This window comes from Psammomys obesus, unplaced genomic scaffold (assembly GCF_907164565.1).
Source record: "Psammomys obesus unplaced genomic scaffold, mPsaObe1.curated_primary_1811, whole genome shotgun sequence".
NCBI lineage: Eukaryota > Metazoa > Chordata > Mammalia > Rodentia > Muridae > Psammomys > Psammomys obesus.
The window spans coordinates 34,291,354-34,315,908 of NW_026596069.1; the positions used below are offsets into that span (position 1 = coordinate 34,291,354).

General features: G+C 37.9%; 1 protein-coding gene across 3 annotated transcripts in view; it reads left to right on the top strand.

The window, feature by feature from the left end:
- The window catches only part of Homer1 (homer scaffold protein 1), a 100,149-nt gene that overhangs the window by 19,343 nt on the left and 56,251 nt on the right, over positions 1-24,555 (top strand). For all 3 annotated transcript variants that reach the window (XR_008722209.1, XM_055625291.1, XM_055625290.1), the window contains exon 2: positions 18,383-18,539. Coding sequence is in view for 2 of the 3 variants with exons in the window: in XM_055625291.1 (XP_055481266.1) it covers positions 18,383-18,539 (157 nt within the window). In the remaining variant the exon portion in view is untranslated. The remainder of the gene's footprint in view (positions 1-18,382; positions 18,540-24,555) is intronic.

The window sequence follows — 24,555 nt, forward strand, 5'->3', positions numbered from 1 at the left end:
TTGATTAATGTTTGTAAGGTACATTTCCATTTTTTAACTTACATGTGTTTTTATATTTAAAATGCTTTTCTCATAAGTGTCATGTATTTGGGTATTACTGTATATCCATTTGACAATCTCTGCCTTTTTATTGGAATATTTAAATTATTTACATTTAATATGATTGGTATGGTTGGATTTTACTTTACAGTCTTTAGTAGGTTTGTTGTTGTTCATCTGTTCTTCCCCCTGTCTGCTTTGCTTTATTTTAGATTTTTTTAAAATAATTAATTTTACCTTGTTACTAATTAATGGTTATTTAGCTTTTAATCAGTTTTATTTATTTTTATTTATGTGTATATGGTTGGGGGGGCGGCACAGTAAATGCAGATATGTGTGGACTAGAAGAGGATACTCTGGAACTGGAGCAACAGGTAGATGTGGGCCACCCAACTTGGGTACTGGGATCCAAACTCTGGTCTTCTAGAAGAGCAGAAATTGTTCTTAATTGCTGAACTTTCTTTAGCTCGTGTTTAAGGTTTTAATTTTTAAATGTGCGTGCATGTGGAAGGAGAGGTTGACATCAATTGCTCTCTACGTTTTTTGAGACAAGAATTCTTATTGAACCCAGCTTACCAATTGGCTGGACTGGCTGGGCCAGCAAATCCATGAACTCTTTCTGTCTTTACATCCTCGGTGCTGGCATTACAGGTGCGTACTGTTGTATCTAGCTTTTTTAAATATGGGAATTTAAATTCAGGTCCTCATAGCTGCATGGTGTGGTAGTTTGAATCAGAATGGCCCTCATATCCTCAAATATTCAAATATTTTATTGCCACTTCATGAAACTGTTTTGGAAGGATTAGGAGGTGTGGCCTTGTTGGAGGAGGTGTAACTGGGGATGGGCTTTGAGGTTTCAAAAGTCCAGGGGTGTCTCAGTCTCTCTCTCTCTGCCTTATGCATGCTGCTCAGGATGTAAGTTATCAGTACTGTTCTGTTTCCATATCTGCCTGCTGCCATGCTCCTCACATTGATGGTCCTGGATTCCCTTCTGGAACTGTGATCATCAAATTAAGTGCTTTTATTTTATAAGTTGCCTTAGCAACTTATAGCTGTGTTTCTTCACAGCCATAGAAAAGTAACTAAGACTTGTGACATGTTCTTTATGACCAAGCAATTTTCTCAACCTGTTTTTTTTTTTTAATTCTGAAAATAATTGATTGTGTTATTTAACTGGTACATAAAAACAAAACTTACCATTATTAAAATAAATGCAAACATCAATATTAAAATAATAAAATGATGTTTAATACATTTCTTTTGTTGATTAGGTTAAATCTGTCAATTTTCTAATTTATCACTTTATGGCAAAGATCAAGAAATTCTTTTAGCTTTTTGAGGTATATAATAAAACAATTGATTTCTGAAGTCACTCTGCTGTACAACAGTATATTAGAACTTCTTATCCTTATCTGTTTGCAACTTAGTACTCACTGATAAGTGTTGATCAACATTTCTATGTATTTGTTTTTACAGAGCCTTGCTATATAACATAGATTGCTCTTGGACTTGTAGTCCTTACCTCAACCTTTTGAGTTCTGGGTTTGTGTCTATAAGCCTAACATCCTTGCTGTTAATTTTTAACCCATCACATTCTGCCTTTGAATATTCATACTACTTCACAATAAGACCTTACTCCTTTTATCTTTTTGTACTTTAAGGGGCCATTGCCTTATGGATGTCAAGATCTGCTGATGTTCAAGTCTCATATAAAATGGCGTAGTATTTGCAAGTAACTTACACATATTGTTCCATATAGTGTATTTAATTAGTTGTGACTTTCTGTTGTCCTGGGATTATACTGGGAGTTTGTTCATGTTTGATGATTTTGCTCATGCTCTGCTCACTCTTCACTACCAGGCTAAATCCTCAGCTCCCTGTTTTCAGTTGTTATTTATGATAATAAAATTAAGTGCTATAGAAATAGTTCTTATACTGGTATTGTTTAAGGTATAATTAGAAAGGAAAAAAGCATTTGCACATGAAGTTTTAATAGCATATCTATCTGTGGTTGATTAAAAGCATGATGGATATGGTATGGTGCGGTGTGGTATGACATGTTATAGTGTGGAGGGCCAGGTTCATAGTGTCATTCTTCTGTCTTTGTGCTGTTGTTGTATGTTTTATCCCTATTAATGTATTACAGTTTTGTTTGTTTTTGGTTTTCTAAGACAGGGTTTCTCTGTGTAGCCCTGGCTGTCCTGGATTCCCATTGTAGATCAGGCTAGCCTTGAACTCCAGAAGTCCACCTGCCTCTACCACGTGAGTGCTGAGATTAAAGGCATGTGCCACCACTGCCTGTCTTAAAGGGTTTTTGTTTGTTTGTTTGTTTTTGTTTTTTAAATAAAAAGTTTCTACATCTCTTAATTACTTTTCTCTTGCTGCAAAGCAACACAATAATCAAAGCAACTTAAAAAAGAGTTTATTGGGAGCTGGGCCAAGTGGTGTAGGTCTTTAATCTTAGCACTTTGGAGGCAGAGGCAGAGGCAGGTAGATCTCTGAGTTTGAGGCCAGCCTAGTCTACACAAAGATAGCCAGGACAATGCAAAGAAATCCTGTCTCAGAAATCAATCAGTCAGTCAATCAATAAATAAAATAAAAAGTTCAAATTCCCCTCTGAGACTAAAGACAATCTCTTTACTCTAACCCCCTGTGAAACCCAAAAGCAAAATACACTTTCAGCGTAAGCTTTTTTGCTCTAAGGAACAGATAATTCCTTAGTTCTTTTGTTTTCACAAGTTGCAGGATTAGCTGGGTGACATCTTGCTTTGTCCTGCTGTCATTGATCTCTCCCTTCATTCCTGTTAGCACCAGGCCTGCCTTTAAGCTTTTCATCTGAGAATTGCCTCCACTGTTTCATTCTTTGGTGTTCTTTTTCTTCAGGAACAATAAGAAAACAAAACAGAACAAAACAAAACAACACTTCATTTCTATTCCTGTTCTTTTCAGTTAAATAGATTGTTTTTTAAATTTATTTTGCAGTATCTAAATTATTAACTTTTTCCAGTATATATTTTTTAATCTTAAAAAAGAAAAAGATCTGAGGACGTCTTGCTCAGTTTTCAGCTGTCGACGTCGACATGGGAAAAGCCCTCTCGATACCCATAGTGTATTTTATGTGTAGTTTTTCCCTGTGATGAACTCTCTCTTTGATTCTTGGTCCTGTCGCATCTTACATAGAATTGCTTTTCATTTGCAACTTTTTATTCTGTCCTAAACATAGGGCTCTGGTATATCTCTGTGTGCTGTGTGTCTGCAAACCCTCTTCAGTGAGTGGAAATATTGCCTTTTCTCAGGAATCACTGTGCCATCCTGCCTGTTGTGAGTGTCTGAAAATAACTTCATGTGTTCTATTCAATACTGTAGATTTAGGTGGAAGAATAGATCCAGTCCCTGCTATTCCATTAAGGTCTGAGAGTAGACCCTTAAGTACATGAAGGTTTTTTTTTTTTTTATTTCTTTAAACCATAATTGTGACATGTCACTAAAGTGCTGTGAACAATGTGGTTTATCTGGGGTCTGAAGATGCTGCCCAGTGAATATTCCTTACTTGGGCAATGGTAGAAAAGAGGTAGAAAGAGGAAAGAAATGTGGGACAGGTTTTACATGGATAGTGGTCTTAAGTGATTCATAAGTATAGCTAATAGAATTAATGATGTTTGTGTTTTGAACTTTTTTTCCCACCATTGTTTCAGGATAGTTGTTACACTTGTAACTCTTGATAATTCAATAGTTTCTCTTTCTTCCCTACTTTGCAGCTTGGAGAAATTACCTGGCCTTTTTAGCTTGTCATTGTGCCTACAATACCAGCAAATAGCAGATGTTAATAAATGTGTGTGGAGGAAGGCATAAGATGCTCCTATGTCTCATATTTAAAGATTGTCACCTAGAGAAGTTCATCCACACAGGGAAGGTTGAAACTGTTGTGAAAGGGCCTCATTAAAGAAGTTTGCTTTGTCTTCATAATTGTCTCTGCTGGAATGTTGTTGACAGAAATGTCACAGCCCAGCAATATAACTTTAGTTAGGGTTTGTGCAAAACACTTTTTTAAAAAAGTTTTCTAAGATCTGTATATGTGCACCAACACCACCTATGCTTGTAATATGAAGACAGTCTTACTGTAAGATTTAATTGGATTAGTAGTATGGTTTGGAAGAACCAAAAAACTTACTTTCAGTTACATCATTAATCATAGAACTTTCTTCCTTTTGCAGGGAGACTCATTTGAATTTTGAATTTTGTAACAGAATAAAAAGATAAGTAAATACAAATAATAGGGAATAGTGTAATCCTATTGAGATTTATATATATATATATATATGTCTGTCTTTGAGACTCGAAGTTGGGTGCAGTTCTTATCTGCTTCAGCTACTGGTTGGATTTCATGACACATAGTATCTGAAAAGCGTAACATGACAGGAGGAATATGCATATCTTGATAAACAATAGGCTTTACATTTGTGCTTTCTACTTTGCCCACCACTATTTTTCGTACTTTGATTTTATTTCTTCCTATCAAAAACACCAAGAATACACTCTAGCAGCATTTATTGAATACCGCACCCCTGCCTGCAGTGGGCAAGGCGTAGGTTTGGTGGCAGCAGTGAACTCAGGTTGCTGTAATAATTCTTCCATCCAGTGATTAAGTAGAGGGCTCTAGACTAGACTGTATGTGAATGCTGGTGATATAATTTACCCAGCTAATTATATACCCTCTTCATCCATAGGTACCTCATCTTCAAAAGGGGGTAATAGTAGCTATTTACAAAGGTTGAAAAGATTAATGCAGATAGTGTTCAGAGTCATATGTGTTAAGTAGCAGACTCTGGAAGCTGTCGTGACCAGAGAATTCACTGTCTCTTATAAATGTGGGCTTTTGTCTTCAGGTTTCAGAGCAGCATGTTTCAGTATCTTAGTTTGCATTATCTGATTTGTGGCTTTCCTCTGGCACAAATGATTGAGGTTATTGAACAGTTTCTTGTATGCATCTTGATTTATAAGATGAATAGTGTTAAAATGCCACTTAATTCCAACTGCGAAAGGTTAAAAATTACCAAGTTTCTTTGTAACTATTTGACCTCTTGATTCAATTTCTGGCATTTAAGCCATTCAGTTTTTATTATATTACACGAATTTAGTTTTATTATATTACACGAATTGATTACACGAAATTAGTTTCTACAGAAAAATCTTATATGTTCTTTTTTAAGCCAGTACTACAAAGCAGGAGAGTTGACAAGGTAGAGTGTTGAGTCTGGGTATAGTGCTACACACTTGTGATTCCTAGCACATGGGAGGTAGAGGCAGGATGGTGGGAGTTCAGGTCAGTAACCCTGGAACATGGCAGCTTACTAGCAGCTACATCCACATACATACAGCATTAAGGGAAAAGGCTTGCATTAGTGGGGATTTGTGCTTGGTTTCTTTTGGAAAAAGGCAAGTGTAGCCAAACATTTCACTACTTTATTGGGTTCTTTTTTCTACCTTCCTATACCACTCCTGTTCCTTCCCCAACACCAGGTAGGGGAGAAAGGTTAGAGGGGAAAGGAGGTTTTGATATCATTAGACTACTTCCTGCTGAATAAGGGCATTGAGTTCCTTGGGGTGAGGAGTTCTATCTTTGTCCTCAGGGTGTCTCCAAAGAGTAATCCAACAATAACCAGCAACCAGAGCAGCAGCAGGGGGAGCAGAAGCTGCACTGCCTTTCAGGGTCTGGCTTTTTTTTTTTTTTTTTTTAAATGAATTATGGTTTATTCACTTTGTATCCCACCTGTAACCTCCTCCCTCTTCCCCTCCCAATCTTCCCCTCCCTTCCTCTTCTCCTCCCATGCCCCTCTCCATGTCTACTGATAGGGGATGTCTTCCTTCCCCTTCTGTCTGACACTAGCCTATCAGGTCTCATCAGGACTGGCTGCCTTGTCTTCCTTTGTGGCCTGGTAAGGTTGTTCCCCCATCAGGGGGAGGTGATCAAAGAGCCAGCCTCAGAGTTCATGTCAGAGACAGTCCCTGTTCCCATTCCCAGGGAACTCGCCTGGACACTGAGCTGCCATGGGCTACATCTGTGCAGGGGTTCTAGGTTATCTCCATGCATGGTCCTTGGTTGGAGTATCACTCTCAGAAAAGACCCCTGTGCCCAGATTTTTTGGTTCTGTTGCTCTCCTTGTGGAGTTCCTGTCCTCTCAGGTCTTTCTATCTCCCCCTTCTTTCATAAGATTCTGTGCACTCTGCCCAAAGCTTGGCTATGAGTCTCAGCATCAGCTTTGATACCTTGCTGGGTAGATTCTTTCTGAGGCCCTCTGTGCTAGGCTCCCATCTTGTTCCCTGTTTTCCCCCTCTTCTGATGTCCATCCCATTTGCCTTTCTGAGTGAGGTTTGATCATCGTACCCAGGGTCCTCCTTGCTTAAGTTTCTTGAGGTGTACAGATTATAGTATGATTATCCTATATTATATGTCTAGTATCCACTTATGAGTGAGTATATACCCTGTGTGTCTTTCTGCTTCTGGGATACCTCACTCAGGATGATCTTTTCTAGATCCCACCATTTGCCATGAAATTTGCAAATTTCATGATTGTTTTTAATTACTGAGTAGTATTCCATTGTTTAAATGTATCACAATTTCTGTGTCCATGGGCTCTGGTATTTTTATACCTTCTGAAGAGTCCCCAGAATTCCAAATGTAAGTATATGCAGCTGGCAAAATCATCCCTCTGCCAGAGCATGAGGCAAATTATTGTTATTGCTGGGCACAATCTGAAGCAGCCCAGATCCCTACCCGAAATTACGACAAAAATAGTTGCGTGACATTTCTGTGTTTAAAAAACACAAACAAAATTCTTACTACATATAAGTTCTTATTTTCTTGATGAATCTAATATCCCTAGAGCTACAGTATTTTTAACTGGGACTAATTTTAAAAATTAAGACATTTCAAATTCTGTCGAGTCTAAAATCTCTTAGCTCAGATTTTCTTCTTTCTTTCTCTCTCTCTCTGTGTACTAAGACAGCATTCCTAGTTGTGTTTTTAAACACAGTTGAATAAATTGGATTGAAGTTGTTTGCTGAAACAATTTTTTTCTTATGTAAAAAAAGAGATGAGTCAAATTACTTGTAATCCTACCACCAAGTAGTCTTTAACCATTTTGGTGTGTAATGTTTTATTCTCTTATTGAGTATTTTCCATATGCCTGATGTATCGGTATTTTGCTGGGCTCATAGTAATTAAAACAAACAAAACCCCTTTTCTTGAGAGCGACAAAGGAGTTATGATTTTTAATATAGATGCTGGGTACATCTTCACTGAGAGGATAACATCTTAGCAAAGACCTGGAGGAGATAAAGGAAGATGCTGGGAGGATCTGAGGAAAAAGACACTTTAAGCTAAGCAGAGTCCTTAGCGTGCTGATGGTGGTGGTGGTGGTGGTGGTAGTGGTGGTGGTGGTGTGTGTGTGTGTATGTTGGAGAGGGTGGTTGAGGTTGAAACATAAAGAGAGCCATTGTATTGAAGCTAAAGACAAGGGGTAAATGAAGTTGAAGTGTGTAATAATTTGAATAAGAATGTCCTCTTCCATAGACTGATATAGTTGAATGCTTGGTTACCAATTGGTGGAATTGTTTGGGAAAGATTAGGAGGTATGGTCTAGTTGGGGTGATTCTAGATCCAGTCTTGGCCCTCTCTGCCTGCTACTTATGAATCAGATGTAACCTCTTAGCTACTACTCCAAGGCCACGCCTGCCTGCTTGGCTACTGCCATGCTTCACACCATGGTGGTCATGAACTAACCCTCTGAAACTGTAAGCTAGCCCCAATTAAATGCTTCTTTTTATAAGTAGCCTTAGTCATGGTCTCTGCACAGCAATAGAAAAGTAACTAAGACAAAATGGGAGCTGGAGCCGTATCCAGTATTCTTCCTCTTAGCAACATGTGAGAGTTACCTTGGTGACTTAGAAACCATTCACTGGTGCTACATGCTGAAGGGAGGCTGGATTCTACTGAGTTAAGAAATAATAGCAAAAAGTCACAAGGCCACATTAAGAAGGGAGACGTTGAAACTAATGGAGAGTTTGGAGACATTTTTCTCCTGTCTTTAGTTCTTTCTTTCTTTCTTTCTTTCTTTCTTTCTTTCTTTCTTTCTTTCTTTCTTTCTTTCTTTCTTTCTTTCTTGAGAATATATTAGGAGATTTCTCAGACATAGAAAAATAACTACTAACTCTCTTCTTTCAGTAGCTATCTACTTGCTACCATATTTGCTTACTTCATTTTCCCTTTCTTAATCCTCCACCCTTTTTCTCTAGAATATTTTAATGGTTTTTTGGTTTGTTTGTTTGTTTACGAGGCTCATTCTGGTTTCTGGGCTAAGAAAAATATGAGACAGACAAGGCCTGAAAAAAAAAATTATACCTGTTGATGTTGTTTTGGTCATGCACACACATAGTATATCCACTCATTTATGAACTACTTTCATTTATTATATTGAATATTTTAGGTCATTTACAATTCTGAAACTTCATTTTTTGCGTGATTAGATACTATTCCATTAGAATATACTTTGATTTATTCTTAAATTATAGAATATTTTAACTCATACTTCTTTGTATTCAGCTGTGGAGGTAGATAAAACATGGTGATAAAATACCATGACCAAAAGCAACTTGGGAAAGACAGTTTATTTCAGCTTAGAGCTTGTAGTCCTTCATCCAGGGCAGTCAGGGCTGGAACCTGAAGACAGAAGATGACACAGAGACCATATAAGTGCTTCTTAAAGGCTTGCTCTTAGTTGCTTGTTCAGTTTGATTGCTTATAGTACCCAGGGCCACCAGCCCAGGAGGCCCAGTGACCTGAGACTTCCTATATCAACCAGCAATCAAGACATTCTCCTACAGGCTAGCCCACAGGGCTGTCAGGTGGAGACATTTTTTCAGTTGATGTTTCCTGTTTTCGAATGACTCTAGCTTGTGCCAGGTTGACATAAAAGAGCCGGGCACTGCATCTATGTCAGAGACACCCCCTGTTCCTCTTACTAGGGAATCCAACCCACATGGAGACTGAGCAGCCTATGGGTTACATTTGAGCAGGGGTTCTAGGTCCTCTTCATGCATGGTCCTTGGTTGGAGCATTGGTCTCTGCAGGACCCCCTGAGCCCAGAGTTTTTGGTTGTTAGTCTTCTTGTGGAGCTCCTGTCTTCTCCAGGTCTTTCTATCTCCCTCTTCTTCCATAAGATCCCTGCACTCTGCCCAAAGTTTGGCTATGAGTCTCAGTATCTGCTTCAATCCCCTGCTGGGTAGATTCTTTCAAAGGCCCTTTGTGGTAGGGTCCTGTCCTGTTCCCTGTCTTCTCGCACTTCCGATGTCTATGCTGTTTGTCCTTCTGAATAAGTATTAAGCATCTTCCCTAGGGTTCTCCTTGAAGAAGAGGATGCAGCCAGTCCTCATAAGATTTGATAGGCTAGGGTCAGATAGTAGGGGAGGAGGGCCTCCTCTATCAGTGGACTAGGGGAGGGGCACAGGGGGAAAAAAGGGAGGGAGAGTGGTTGGGAAGAGATGAGGGAGGGGGCCAAGATACAAAGTGAATAAACTTAAATAAATAAAGATAAATAAATAAAATGTAGATGGATCTCTCTCACACACACTTTCACAGACCCCTATAGCTAAGTTTCTGCGGATCTCTAATCAGTTACATAAGATAAATTACTTGAATAGAATTGCTTTGTCAGAGGGTACATACAGAAATCTAAAGGCTATGAAATGTCTTGTCAAATATTTTCCAGAAAGATTTTACACCCACTGACTGCCCCTGAAAGTGTCAATTCCAACTCTTACTAACATTGAATTTTTTCAGTTTTTCTTTTAAATCCTGTTTCGACAAGTGAAAAAGTAACTCATGGTTTCAATGTGCAGTTCTTTGATTTTTAATGAGATATACTTGAGTTCTCTTTTCATTTACATTAAAAATAATTATGCATGTCAGTTGTTAGCTGTGTGACTTTTAAGTCACTTAGGACTTAACTTAGGCCAAGAATTCTGCTTCTCGTATGGTATGTGCTCAAGAAAGCAGCATAGGGAAGCATTGTTCATAATGGAAAGAATTGGAGCAGTCTGATTTCTTAGTACAGCTAGATAAATTATGTGAGTTTTGTATGTCCTTTGATTTTGCTTTTGAAGTTCAAAACAAGACTAATTTTAGTGTTTTTTGAGATAGCACATTATCCTTAAACATGTAATTAGTGTAGAAACAAACAAAAAAACCCTCCACTATCTTTGAAATCTATTATGTATTTGCATTTAGTGTAAATAAGTTTTCATTGGAAGTACTTCATCTGAATTTATTTTTCATAAAATTTATGGTTGAGTAAAAAATTCCCATACCACAGTTGTTTATATATGTTTCCAGTAACTGAATTGAATATGAGACTGTAAACTTAGTCTACTATGTTAGATAGTACAGCTCTGATCATGGTAGGTGTACTGTTACATGAAAGTTAAAATAACTTGCCTGCATAGGTATAAAATAAGATAGGAATAACGAATCTAATTTTGCAGTGTTAATAAAACTAGAGATTGTGGCAATTAAAAATATTTGTGTGTATGCCTTATGCCTGTGATTTTTTAAAAAATATTAATATTTTGCCACAGTATCTTTAACATCAATCCTGATTTTTTTTTTTTAGAGTATTTATATTTGTTCAGCTTTTTCAGAGAGTATCTACTTGTTCAGTTTGTAGCCAGCATAAAGAATAGTATAATGTAGTTGAGAGTTATCTTGTTCTTTGAAGGTGTTTTTAGATCTTAAATGGCCTTTTAATGTCGAAGTCATTTTTAAAGTTGAAAGAACTGGGCATCTACCGAGAAAGCTTCCTCAGATTTTCATAGGAATACATACTGTTACTCCTTTGAATTCAGCTTTATTTAGAGGAACTCATCAGAAAAGAACATTTAAAGGATAATAAAACTGTTAATACCAATTTTATACATAACTCTAAATATTGTAACTCCTGATGCATTTTAAACTCATGGTATTTTAATTGTGTTTCTAAGTGGAGAGGATTTTAGATGAGTGGAAAAGCAGAGACATCAGTTGGCATTGCCACATTTTAAGGCTTTATGCTCCCTCCTCTTTTCTTTTTTTTTTTTTTTTAATAATTTTTTTATTATTAGTTACATTTTATTAACTCTGTATCCCTGCTGTATCCCATTCCCTCATTTCTTTCCAAACCCTCTGTCCCTCCCTCCCTTATCTCCTCCCTGCCCCTTTCCAAGTCCACTGATTGGGGGGGGGGGACCTTCTCTCCTTTCATCTGACCCTGTTTTATCTGGTATCTTCAGGACTGGCTGCAAAGTCCTCCTCTGTGGCCTAGCAGGACCGCTCCTCCCTTGGGGGGTGGGAAGGTCAAAGAGCCTGCCATTGAGTTCCTGTCAGGGATAGTCCCTGTTCCCCTTACTATGGGAAACCAATTGGTTACTGAGCTACCATGGGTTTCATCCGAGCAGAGGTTCTAGGTTATACCATACATGGTCCTTGGTGGAGTGTCAGTCTCAGAAAAGACCTCTGTGCCCAGATATATTTGGTCCTTGTGGAGCTCCTATCCTTTCCATGTCATACTAACTCCCCTTCTTTCATATGATTCCCTGTACTCTGCCGGGAACTGCACTCTGGTTATGAGTCTCAGCATCTGCTTTGACACACTGCTAGGTAGAGTCTTTCAGAGGCCCTCTGCGGTAGGCTCCTGTCCTGTTACTTGTTTTCTCCTATATACGGTGCACCTCCCATTTGTCTTTCTAAGTGAGGATTGATCATCTTACCCCGGGTCCTCTTTCTTGTTTATCCTCTTTAGGTGTATAGATTTCATTATGTTTATCATATCCTATAGGACTGTATGAGTGAGTATATACCATGTGTGTCTTTTTCCTTCTGGCATACCTCACTCAGAATGATCTTTTCTAGATCCCACCATTTGCCTGCAAATTTCATGATTTCCTCGTTTTGATTGCTGAGTAGTATTCCATTGTGTAAAAATACCACAATTTCTGTATCCATTCCTCTGTTGAGGGACATCTGGGTTGTTTCCAGGTTCTGGCTATTACAAATAAACCTACTACAAACATGGTTGATGCTCCCGCTTCTAAAGCAAGGTCATGTTATAATTTTGTATTTAGCATATAAAATAAGATAGGAATAATGAATCTAATTTTGCAGTGTTAATAAAACTAGAGATTGTGGCAATTAAAAATATTTGTGTGTATGCCTAATGCCTGTGATTTTTTAAAAAAATATTAATATTTTGCATTATAAAACTTGCAGGTTTTATAATGCACCACTTGCTGTGGGTTTGGATCATCACTAGATGGAGTTTTTACAGTGTAACTATATTTTGGGTAGGCATTGGTAGAAATGCTTTCCTCAAAGTAGACTGTAAAAAAAAAAAAACAGTTAAACACATAACAGTAATAAGAGCTCTCATGTAGTACTTTTCTATTGGTTTGTACAAGAAACACAACATATTTTAATTAAGATTTTTGTTAAGTGTGTTGGGGGAGGGCAGGGAAAGAAACTGAGATTTAATAGTATAGAATAGCATTTTATATAATGAATTTGGGCAAGATAAATCTTTGGAAATGTCAGTGCTTGTGCTCCTGCTTGACCGAGGGATGTTGTACCGCCTCTGTGGTGCATAGTCAGTCTGCAGACATGCCGCAGACATGAGTGCACATTAGGTATGGAGTTGCCCACTCCTTGACGCACCCTTGTGCTTGCTTGCTCTTAACTTGAATCTCACCAGCTTTCCTTCTATTGCCACTTCAGATAAAGCCCAAACTACAGGTTTGTTTTGTTTTCTTGTCATTTTACTCTAATCAAGGGAGTTATTTTTGTCAGGAGTTAGATACACCTTTTGTACTTCAGTTATGCTGTCAGCCTTTACTCTTCGCCTTTTGTTCTCTGTGAATAATAAAAACATTTTTGTGTCGGTTACTCCTAAGTCCATTGAACTCTAAGGTACTTAACGTTGTCATTCAGTGGCCCTTTGGAAGTTTTTAAAAATGTTCCCTAAAGCATCTTTTTCTCAAGTTACATAAATGTAACTTCTCAACAATGACATTTTAAAAGATACTGTAGTACTTCTACAAGGTTAAAACAATTCAGTAGTAGTTAGAGGGTTTATAAACAAAAGTAGCCATTTCCCTGTCCCGTACCCTCCTTCATCCAGACCCTTGCCAGAGGCAGCTACTTTTAAGAATTCCAATACTTATTTCTTTCGGTGGTTAACCTTGGATAGATTTTATGTCACTGTGTTCTGGTTTATAGTTTTGGATGTTAAATCAACTGAGAGTAGACTGTGGTGGCACTCCACATTCTTCCTTCTCCTTTCTCCTCCTTCTTCCCCCTTAATCTCAGTGCAGTTATACCTGTAGCTATTAGCATGCTCTGCAGTTTTAAATGGGGCTTCGAGAATCTTGTGTGTACTAAGAATGTCCCTCCTATGTTCAGTTTGTTTCCCTTACAATGTTAGGATGACTTCTTCAGGTATAGTTGTTATGTGCAGTGTTTAAAACAACGTTCTTTCCTATGTGCTCTTGGTGCGTGTTCCTAGAAACCTAACTGAGTTATTTCATTGACCAGGATTGCTTCAGAGATCCATTTACAGACCAATTTCTGGCAAGAATGGAATTGTAGAGAAGGTGGGTTATCTGAGGTTTGTCAGAGAGGAGCTAGGAAGGATAGTTAGTGCATAATCAGCCAACAGTGTCTTCTAGTCAAATTCTCAATGGAAAGTATTCCCAATAACCAGGCCAGTTTCTTTTGAAAAATAAAGTAGAAAGGGAGTTATTTGAAGTCAAGATCTTCTTTATATCTTTGCTAAAGTGTCCATTTAGTACTTATATATCTGAAAAGGATGTTTGTAGTGAGGGCACTAAAGGCACTAGGAAAACATTGTTTCTCTTCAGTTTGATTGTATTTGTAGGGCATATACTTTTGTACCTCCTTGGAACAAAGCTTTTATTGAATATTTATAGTATTTGCAAAAGTATACATTTTAAGTATACATTTTAAACAGCATTATCATTGATTCTTTTTAAAACTCAAATGACAAATATGAACTTTTTCCCTAAATCTAAAATGTCTGTATCCCCTGGAAAGTGACATTTGTTTTGTTCATTTTTCAAATGCTTGATTCTTTCTTATTGCACAGATGTTTGAGAGCTAGATACAATAATTCTTTGTCAACTCTAGTGATTTTGAACAAAACTCATTTTTATAACAAAGCTTTTATTTTCCTAATGTTCTCTCCTCATTATCTGTAGGTCCCCATGTCTGTATTGAAAGTTTTAGAATCTAACACTGAATATAGTACTTAAATTTTTAGTTCAATATATAGAATTTTAGAGTTATTTTCATACCAATTTTCTAAAATAAATTAATGAACCAACAGAAAAACACTCCAGTCAGCTGCTCTTATATTAATTAGTATAGTACTTTTAGCCACTTCTCTTCTGGCGACAGAGGTATAAGATATACTAAGTATACTAGGCATAGCTCTAACATGACGTGTATGTATACATGTGTCAGTCTGTGTGTGTATACAGTTCTGGTTTTCTAAACTTGTGTAAAACATTTTGTGGTGAATTTGTTTGCTATTTAATTTGAGATTGATATTGTTTCTTAGAATAGTTACTTTGAGTGTACTTTAAGTATCTACTAAAGAAGTAACACTGTAGTCATTATTAAATCTCAAAATTTGTATTGTCTGTATATATACATGCTTTCCAGTGACCATTACTACGTTAAGTATAATTAGTGTCGAATATCAGTTTTCCATGAGGTAATTTATACTTCAAAATTTGTGGTTTGAGTTTTATACTGTGGATAAAAATACAAACCCTACATGAAGAAGAGGTAAAATAATTGTCTGTGTACTGGATTATTTAAAGTTTTACGAGTTACTTTTTTGTAGAACTTGTTAGGATCATTACTCTTCAAATGCACATCTACATACTTTAGAATCAGGTATGACATTTTAAAGTGAAACTCCTGTTTCTCAGACACTTTAATAAGACATAGAAAAACACCATTTGATTCAGTTAGTATTTTTGTGAATTATTGTGAAGCAAGTAAAATTATGGGCTTTTACTAATAATTGCTATCTAGTTTATTAGAAAAAGTTTTGTGTATATGGCTTGGATGCTTGACAGTTTGAAATGCATTTTAAGTCTGTCTAAAGATGAGACATAGTATTTTGGTTATACCTTTCTACTGCTTTTTCTACAGCTTTTCTCTAGAGAAAACTATTACCACGTGTAGTGTTTATACCGCAAAGATCGGACATTTCCCCTAAACTTTGCGTTCCGCATGGTCTTCTCTTCTGAGTTCTTAACTGTTGTTGAGTTCCCGACCTGACAGCTACATGCCGATTCTTAGTCATCTGAATTTGGTCAAGATTAAGCTCTACTTTTTATCTTTCATTCCACTCTCAAAGTTTGTTTTCTCTTTGCTACTTTCCCTAGTCTGTATCATCCAGCACTGTTGTCTTTTTATTTGCCCAAAATAGAAATCCAGGAAACTCGTGTTCCTCGTTTATGAGGATTCACATCACACCATTGACATTTTGGGCTAGAAAAGTCTTTGCTATCCTAGACATTGTAGGTGTTTAATAGCATCCTGTCTGTTACCATTACACAGCACTCTTCTCTCCCCTCCCCCTCCCCAGTTCTAAGACCTGAACCTAGAGCGTTATGCATTTCATGCCTGATAGGCAAGTGTAATGCTGCCAACCTTATCTTTTTTATTTTATAATATTTTATTTTTATTAATTAGTTCATTCCCTTCGTATTCCACCTGTAGTTCCCTCCCTCTTCCCCTCCCAATCCCACCCTCCTTCCCTCTTTTCCACCCAGTCAACTGATAGGGGAGGTTCTCCTCCCCTTCCATCTGATCCTTGTCTATCAGGTCTCATCAGGAGTGGCTGCATTGTCTTCCTCTGTGGCCTGGTAAGGCTATACCTGCTCCCCCCCCCCGGGGGGTGGAGGTGATCAAAGAGCAGGCCAATCAGTTTATGTCAGGCACAGTCCCTGTTCCCATTCCTAGGGAACCCACTTGGACACTGAGCTGCCATGGGTTACTTCTGTGCAGGGGTTCTAGGTTATCTCCATGAATGGTGCATGGTTGGAATATCAGTCTCAGAAAATACCCTTTATCCAGATTTTTTGGTTCTGTTGCTCTCCTTGTGGAGTTCCTGTCCTCTCCAGGTTCTTCTATCTCCCTTTTCTTTTATAAGATTCCCTGCACTCTGCCCAAAGTTTGGTTATGAGTCTCAGCATCTGCTTTCATAACCCTGCAGGGTAGAGCCTTTCAGAGGCCCTCTGTGGTATGCTCCTGTCCTGTTCCCTGTTTTCCCCCCTCTTCTGATGTCCATCCTCTTTGCCTTTCTGAATGAGGATTGAACATCTTATCCAGAGACCTCCTCCTTGATTAGCTTCTTTAGGTGTACAGATTTTAGTATGTTTATCCTATATTATATGTCTAAACTGCACAATTGTTTCCTGAGTGAGTTCAGTTGCTTCTAATAAAGATCCACAAGAACTGGCATTTCTAATTCTTTATTTTTGTATTTTACTTACTAAAATTTGTATTTGATTTAAATTGAAAAAAATATGTGTGTTTTTTTTTTTTTTTTACCTGCATGTATATCTGTTTGTGTGTGTGCCTGAGGAGACCAAAAGATGGTGTCAGATCCCTTAAATTGTGAATTACAGCTGGTTTATGATGTGCTGTGTGGGTGTTAGGACTTGAACCCTGCCTTCTGGAAGAGCAGGTGGTGCTCTTAACTGCTAAGTCATCTTTGTAGCTCTTTGACTAAAGCTTTTGCTAAACACATGGTGTGCCTTTCCAGTGTGCCACGGTTTGTTTTAAACTCTCCCTAAGCATTTGTTTCTCCCAGATCTTGGCATGTATTGGATATTTTTGCATCCTTTGCTCTTACTCTGTATCAGATGGTCTCATTAGTTCTAGTGATTTTCTTCTTTGTGTGACAATTATTTCCCTAGTCTGTATCATCCAGACTTTGGTAGGTTGGCTTTTGACCACAGAACCCTTAAATTCAACTTAACCTTTGCTTCTAGGGACTATAATATTATGTTCCTATAAGCTTCTGATCACATTTTTTATAAACCAGTCAGTCAGTACATAACATTGTTTCATGTGCATTTCTTCTATTTCATGCATTTATTGACTGAGATTGATTTATAGACATGGTCTCCATTTTTTAATTTTTTTTGCAGTTCAGTTTTGGCCTTGATCCCCTGTTTCTGCTTCCCAAATGCTAGAATTATAGGTTTGCTCTACTATACCCAGTTGATGGGTGTTTTCACTGATTATTATTGCTGCTTAAATATTGAACATGTGACCAATTATAGTATGACTTACACCTGAGTCAAGCTTATCTACCACACATTTTTCTTCATGAGGCACATTAACTTTGCATCTATGAGTATTTAACACTTAGGAACACTTCAACATTATGCTGAGGGGCCATTTTAAGCATCAGAAACATCTTTAAACTGCACAGAATGCAAAAACCGTGGTGCTAAACAGACCACTGAAAACACTGCACCTGCTTCTATAGTCTGGGAGCTGAAACAAGATGACAGTGTTGTTCATCGTCAGGTAGAAAGTACATGTTAGGGGAGTCAAGTTTTCCCACTGACCTGTATATACTGCAGAAGACTTAAAAAAAAAAAAAGCCAGAAGTGCTTACTTGACAGTCTGTCATTTTTATTTTCTATTGCTGTGATAAAACAATAACCAAAAGCAAGTAGGGGGAAGAATTTATTTGGTTTAGAGCTTACAGTCCGTTATTGAGGAAAGCCAGGGCAGGAACCTCAAGGCAGGAACTGAAGCAGAATTCACAAAGGAATACTGCTTACCTGCTTGCCCAGCTTGCTTTCTTATACAACCCAGGATCACCTGTACAAAGGTGGCACGACCAACAGTGGGCTGCCTCCCCACAATCAGTCATTAATCAAAAGCATTCCTCAGAGACACATCCAAATGCAGTTCCTCAATCATTCCCTCTTCAGGAGACTCTAGTGTGTCAGGTTGGCAAAAACCTGCACCAAGTTACTGAATAGCTGAATTCATGTGTACAGAATCTCAGAGTAGCAAGAATTGTCTACAGTTGTTTTAAAGAAGCCTATAATGGAATATTTACACTCTTCATATTAGAAAGAAAGATTCTTTTATTTGTGGGTTTGTCTAAGTTTCTAGTTAATGCAGTCACCGTTACAGTTTTTATGATCTCTTGTCAAATGTAGTAAAACTGTTCTTAATTACTTTTTTCCTTTCTTCCCTCAGGGAACAACCTATCTTTAGCACTCGAGCTCATGTCTTCCAGATTGACCCAAATACAAAGAAGAACTGGGTACCTACCAGCAAGCATGCAGTTACTGTGTCTTATTTTTATGACAGCACAAGAAATGTATATAGAATAATCAGTTTAGATGGCTCAAAGGTAAGTTACATTTACCTGCAATAATTTTACTCTCTTGCTTTGTACAACATAGAATGTCAGTTTCATTCATATTTTTTTTCATTAAAATATTTCTTCTTGAATTTTTGAAGCTTAACTTTAAGACACAAAAGGTGATTATCCTTTTGTGTGACAACAAAAGGTGACAACATTTTTTGCCCATCAATTTATTTGTATTGTATTGTATGAGGTATATTCTTCAGTTTTATGATGGGCTAGTTAAATTAATGAGCATTACTTATATCTCTGCTTTATATTGATGTTAAATGATAAGAATATGCTGGTGAAGAGTGAATTTTCATATTAGTTACTTTTTCATTATTATACCAATACCAGCTATTGGCTACTTGTGGAGAAAGGCATTGATTTAGCTTATAGTTTTGAAGGCTAAAATTGCAAAGAGTAGAGCCATAGCTCAGTGATGATTCTCTCAGTTGCAGCACTGTATGATTTGGTAATGATGGCCAACTTGAGCCAGGGTCGAGCTGAATAGGGCCAGGCTTGTTCCCTTTATGGCAGTCCATTCAGCAGAATTGAAAGAGAACTTAAGAATTACCTTTCTAGAGCACATTCCCAATGACTGGATGACCTACCTGTAGACCCAGCACTTGAATGGCTATAATATGTCCTTCAGATCACACAATCTTTGGGGTGGGGCCATGGGTCTGAGGATCTTGGTTTACAGAAACTCATAACCACCTGTAACTTTAGCTCCAGAGGATCTGACGCCCCTTCTGACGTCTGCTGCCTCTAGGCAGGCAAAATAATCATAAAAATTAATCTAAAACAACAGCAACAAAGATCCTTTGAGAGATACGCAAGTAAAGCATAATTAACCATAGCAACTTCTGTATCCTAGTAGGCAGTTTGGAATCCTTAAATCATGAGGCCTGCCAACCTCAAAATTAAAGTGATGCAAGTATAAGACAGAAATCTTAAAATTTTGCTTTTAGGAAAGGCAGATAACGTAACATTTATTATCAAGGACAACTGGGCTCCAACCTCAACTGGTCACTTTCTGTTTTGACTTTGAAGACAATGCTTTGGAGGCCATCCTTACTCTCACATTAGTCTAAGTAGTTGTAAGAATAAAGTAGGTTAATACCGGCAGAACACACTTCATACTTGATGGATAATATGCTGTTCAGAGACGAGAAAATCCATTTTATTAGTAGTGAATTTTGCACAACTAACTTACATTCAAAACATCAGATTCTTAGATTTCCTTTCTTCAAGCTTTTTTTGAAGGAATTAGGCTTTTCTTACTTTCCATCAGTTCAGTATAGAAGTTAGGAATACAAAGAAGAACCAACCTCCTCATTGGAACTTATGCTCATTCTTTTTTTTTTAATTTTAAAATTATTATCATTTATTACAATTTATTCAATTTGTATCCCAGCTATTTCTCCCTCCCTTGTTTCTTCCCAATCCCACTCTCCCTCCCTCATCTCTCCCTAAGCCCCTCCCCTAGTCCACTGATAAGGGAGGTCCTCCTCCCTTCTATTTAACCCTATCCTATCAGGTCTCATCAGGTTGGTTGCATTGTCTTCCTGGCAATGCACCCCCCAGGGGTTGGTGATTAGAGAACCTGCCACGGAGTTCATGCCAGAGAAAGCCCCTGCTCCCCTTATTAGGGAACCCACTTGGAGACTGAGTCTATGGGCTACATGTGAGCCAGGGTTTTAGGTCCTCTCCATGCATTGTCCTTCTGCAGGGCCCCCAGGGCTCACTTTTTTTTTTTTGGCACTGTAGGTTTCCTTTTAGAGCTTCTGTCCCCTCCGGGTCTTTCTACCTCCCCCTTCTTTCATAAGATTATCTGCACTCTGTTCAAAGTTTGGCTATGAGTCTCAGCCTCTGCTTCGATACCTCAATCAGTGGAGTCTTCCAGAGGCCGTCTGTGGTAGGCTCTTGTCCTTAGTCATGAGGGAAATGCTAATCAAAACAACCTTGAGATTTCACTTTATACCCGTCAGAATGGCTAAGATCAAAAACTCAAGTGACAACACATGCTGGAGAGGATGTGGAGAAAGACCCTCCTCCATTGCTGGTGGGAATGTAAACTTGTTCAACCACTTTGGAAATCAGTCTGCCGCTTTCTCACAAAATTGGGAATAGTGCTACCTCAAGATCCAACTATACCACTCCTAGGCATATATCCAAAATATGCTCAACTATAGAACAAGGACATTTGCGCAGCCATGTTTGTAGCAGCTCTATTCATAATAGCTAGAAGCTGGAAATAACCTAGATATCTCTCAGTGGAGGATGGATACAGAAATTGTGGTACATTTACACAATGGAAAACTACTCAGCAATTAATAACAAGGAAATCTTGAAATTTGCACTGAGTGAGGTAGCCCGGAAGCAGAAAGACACACAGGGTTTATACTCACTCATAAGTGGATATTAGCCATATAATATAGGATAAACATTAAAATCTATACTCCTAAAGAATCTAAACAACAAGGAAGACCTTAGGGAAGATGCCAAATCCTCATTCAGAAGGACAAATGCGATAGACATTGGAAGCAGGAGAAGACAGGTAGCAGGACAGGAGACTTGTGCTCATTCTGATTTGCTAGCCATATGACCTTGCACAAGGCATTTAAGTCTGTGCCTCTATATTCTAACATGTAAAAAGGATCTCAACAACAGTGTGTGCAATAGTATACCAGAGTATTTCTATGAAGATAAATAGGTTTTAAGAAGTACAATGTGGGGCTGGAGAGATGTCTCAGAGGTTAAGAGCACTGGCTGCTCTTTCAGAAGTCCTGAGTTCAATTCCCAGCAACCATACGGTGGCTCACAACCATCTATAATGTGATCTGGTGCCCTTTTTTTTGTGTACATGCAGACAGAACATTGTATACGTAATAAATAAATAAATATTAAAAGCACGGTGTGCAGCAGAGTGCTCACTCTGGGGGAAGTGGTTGTCATCGAGCCTGACAACCCTGGGACCCTGACATACAGGCCTTGCATGTGCACATACACACAGCATATATACATTTTTAAGAGTAACAACAACAGTACAATGGTTATGGTAAGTGCTCTGTGTAACACATTAATATTACTAGGTTAGTAATTTTCCATTTGACCTTGTATGGTTTGGGGACCAAAAGATCATTTTACTTAATACTAAACTTGAAGACTGAGTTTTCATTGTGCTCATTCCTTGTCTTTTTAACTGTCTTAAAGGGAGGTCTTGTAGAAAGGAGGGAGTTTACTGTCCTTTGGTTCAGTGTCATTCACCACCACTACCACGGAAAAGAGCGAGGAGGGAAGGGGAAGAAGGAGGGGACAGGCAGTGCTGAGGGACAGTGGGTTTATCTCAGGAGCAGCCCTTGTGTTGAAGTCTTCATAGACTATAGGTCCTCAGGGCTATATGTACTTTGTGTCTTACATATAAATGATTAGCGTGTGTTTATCCAAACAATGTCTTCCTTTCTCTTTTACATGAATGGCTTAAAATAAGTATGGTGATGATAATTTCTGTGGCACGTTATTTAATGAAGAGTAACTGCTTATAACTGTTTGGTTTAGTGAAATACAACAGATATTAAATATCATCTCAGGCTTTAGACTGCTAATTTATTTTCCCTACTTGAACATTCAGTTTCTGTAATCTGTTGTATCACTTGAACCAAACTACAAATATAATAAACTTTTATTAGATGGGGTTTAGAAAGGGTTAAATGGAAATAAAGGTCAACTGAAGCAGTTCATGTTTAGGAAGAGAAATTGCATTGAAATAATTAAATATACTTTAGGTTTTTCCTACTATCTCAGCTCCATCTTTTCTGTGTCATCATTGTTTTAGAAAGCCCAGAGACCCCTAAGTAGAAAATGTTCATTTATTCCTTTTTTCCTTAAACTGTACATGTGAGACAGTTTCTCCCCCAACTTCTTTGTTTCCTTTCTGTGTGTGTGTCGGGGGGGGGGGGGGGGGGGGGGCGGGAACGGACGACTGGTCCTCAGTGCTTAGCTTTTCGTGGCCTGGACCTCACAGAGCTCTGCCTGCCTCTGTCTCCCAAATGCAGGGATTAAAGGTGTGTGCCATCATGGGTATTGCTTTGGTTTTCTGATTATACTGTAGAGACACTGGCGTGGCCTGGCCAGGTTCAAAGCATTCCTGAAGACACACTTTTTTTTTATCCTCTTTACCTTAAAAAGGTTACAAATTCTAGGTTTGAGAATTTTTTATTTTAAAGCACTGAAATTTTTCTTTTGAAAACTTCTTCTGTTCTAGTCAAAAAATTTAAGAAATGATTTGTTTTTTAGATTTTTAAAATTTTATTTATACAGTGTTCTGTCTGCATGTATGCCTACATTCCAGAAGAGGGCACCAGATCTCACTATAGATGGTTGTGAGCCACCATGTAGTTGCTGGGAACTGAACTCAGGACCTTTGTAAAAGCAGCCAATGCTCCTAACCTCTGAGCCATCACTCCAGCCTGAAATGATTCTCAAGAATAGGATTATTTAATGTTTTTATTCAGTGATTCAAGAACTAATAATAGAGAAACAAGGTTCTGAATGGACATTAGAATGGATCTCTTTAACAAGACGTAAAAAAGTTAGTTTGAAGTGGTTGAAATGAGCACCAGTGTCCACCAGCACATTGGTTAGTTTTTCTTGTTGCTTATTAAGTTGTTGCTTATTACCCTGCCTTTTAGAATTAGTGAGATCAGATGCCCAAATGCCCTTTTTACCTTGGTCCTTTCTCACATGTTCTTGGAGAGCACTGAAGACCACCACATGCTTGCTGGTCTTTATTTGCTTGCTCTATCACATCCTTTCAGGGCTTCACAGCTCTTAGCTTGCTCTGAAATTCCACTGTTAGTTATTTCTTTACTTTGCCCCAGTCAACTCTTAGAGAATGAAAACTGTGACTGCATTGCTTCTCTTACTGTTGCATCTCAAATTTCTAGAACTATGCTTGGTACCTAGTAGGTACTTAGAGAACATTAAATAAACCATGATCCTGTGTTGCTTGTTTATATAGTCTTTTTTTTAATAGTTACTCTTTCTTTAAAGACTTTTTAAGATTATTTTATTTTATATGTATGACTTTTTTGCCTGTATGTGTGTAAGGTATGTATGTGCCTGGTGCCTGTGGAGGACAAAGATGAGCATCAGATCCCCTGAAACTGGAATTAGAGATGGTTGTAAGCTGCTTGTGAGTGCTAGGAATCAAACCCAGATCCTCTGTAATAGCAACACATGCTTTAAACCACTTACCCGCCTTTCCAACCCCTCGTCTTTTATTGATGGCCACTCTACAAGTTAAAATAATTGTTAGCAGCTTTACATCCCCACAATGATATGCTGGCTGAAGCTGTTTCCGACTACACGGTGAGGAAGCTTTATGAATATACAAACTTTGTACAAAGATTAAACTCTCCTATAACAACAAATAGCACATCCATGTCTTGTAGAAAGGAGGGAGTCAGTTTCTGTTGTATTGTCTTTTTCTTTAGTCCATATGTCCATATGTCCTCCTTGAAAGTTCATCAGTACCTGGTAGCTCATAAATATTTTACCTTTGTAGTATTTTTCACTTGGTAAACAAAGTTTTTCAGAAAATGCTGGCTTTTTATTTCTCATTTACTGGTTTGCTACATGACAACTTCTGAATCTGACATGTGTGTTTTTGTTATTGGTGGAATTATATTCTTAACGATAGGAGAAACTAGACTACCCAACTAAAAATGATCACTTTTCTTTTCCAGCACTGCCAGAGAACATGAATTAATATGTGATGATACCTGACGTTATGTCTCCAGGCTTAATTTTCATTAACATGTTAAAAATGCCACTTTTTCTAAGAAATTATGTCTGAATTACCACCAATCTGGTATTTTATGAGAAAAGAAATGAAAATATGTCTTGGGAGTTCGTTTTTTGTTTTTGTTTTCCATGAGTAGAGAAAAAAACAACCCTACTAACCCTACTAGGTGATTGAAAGCCCTTTTTAGTATATAAATATATTTTGTGT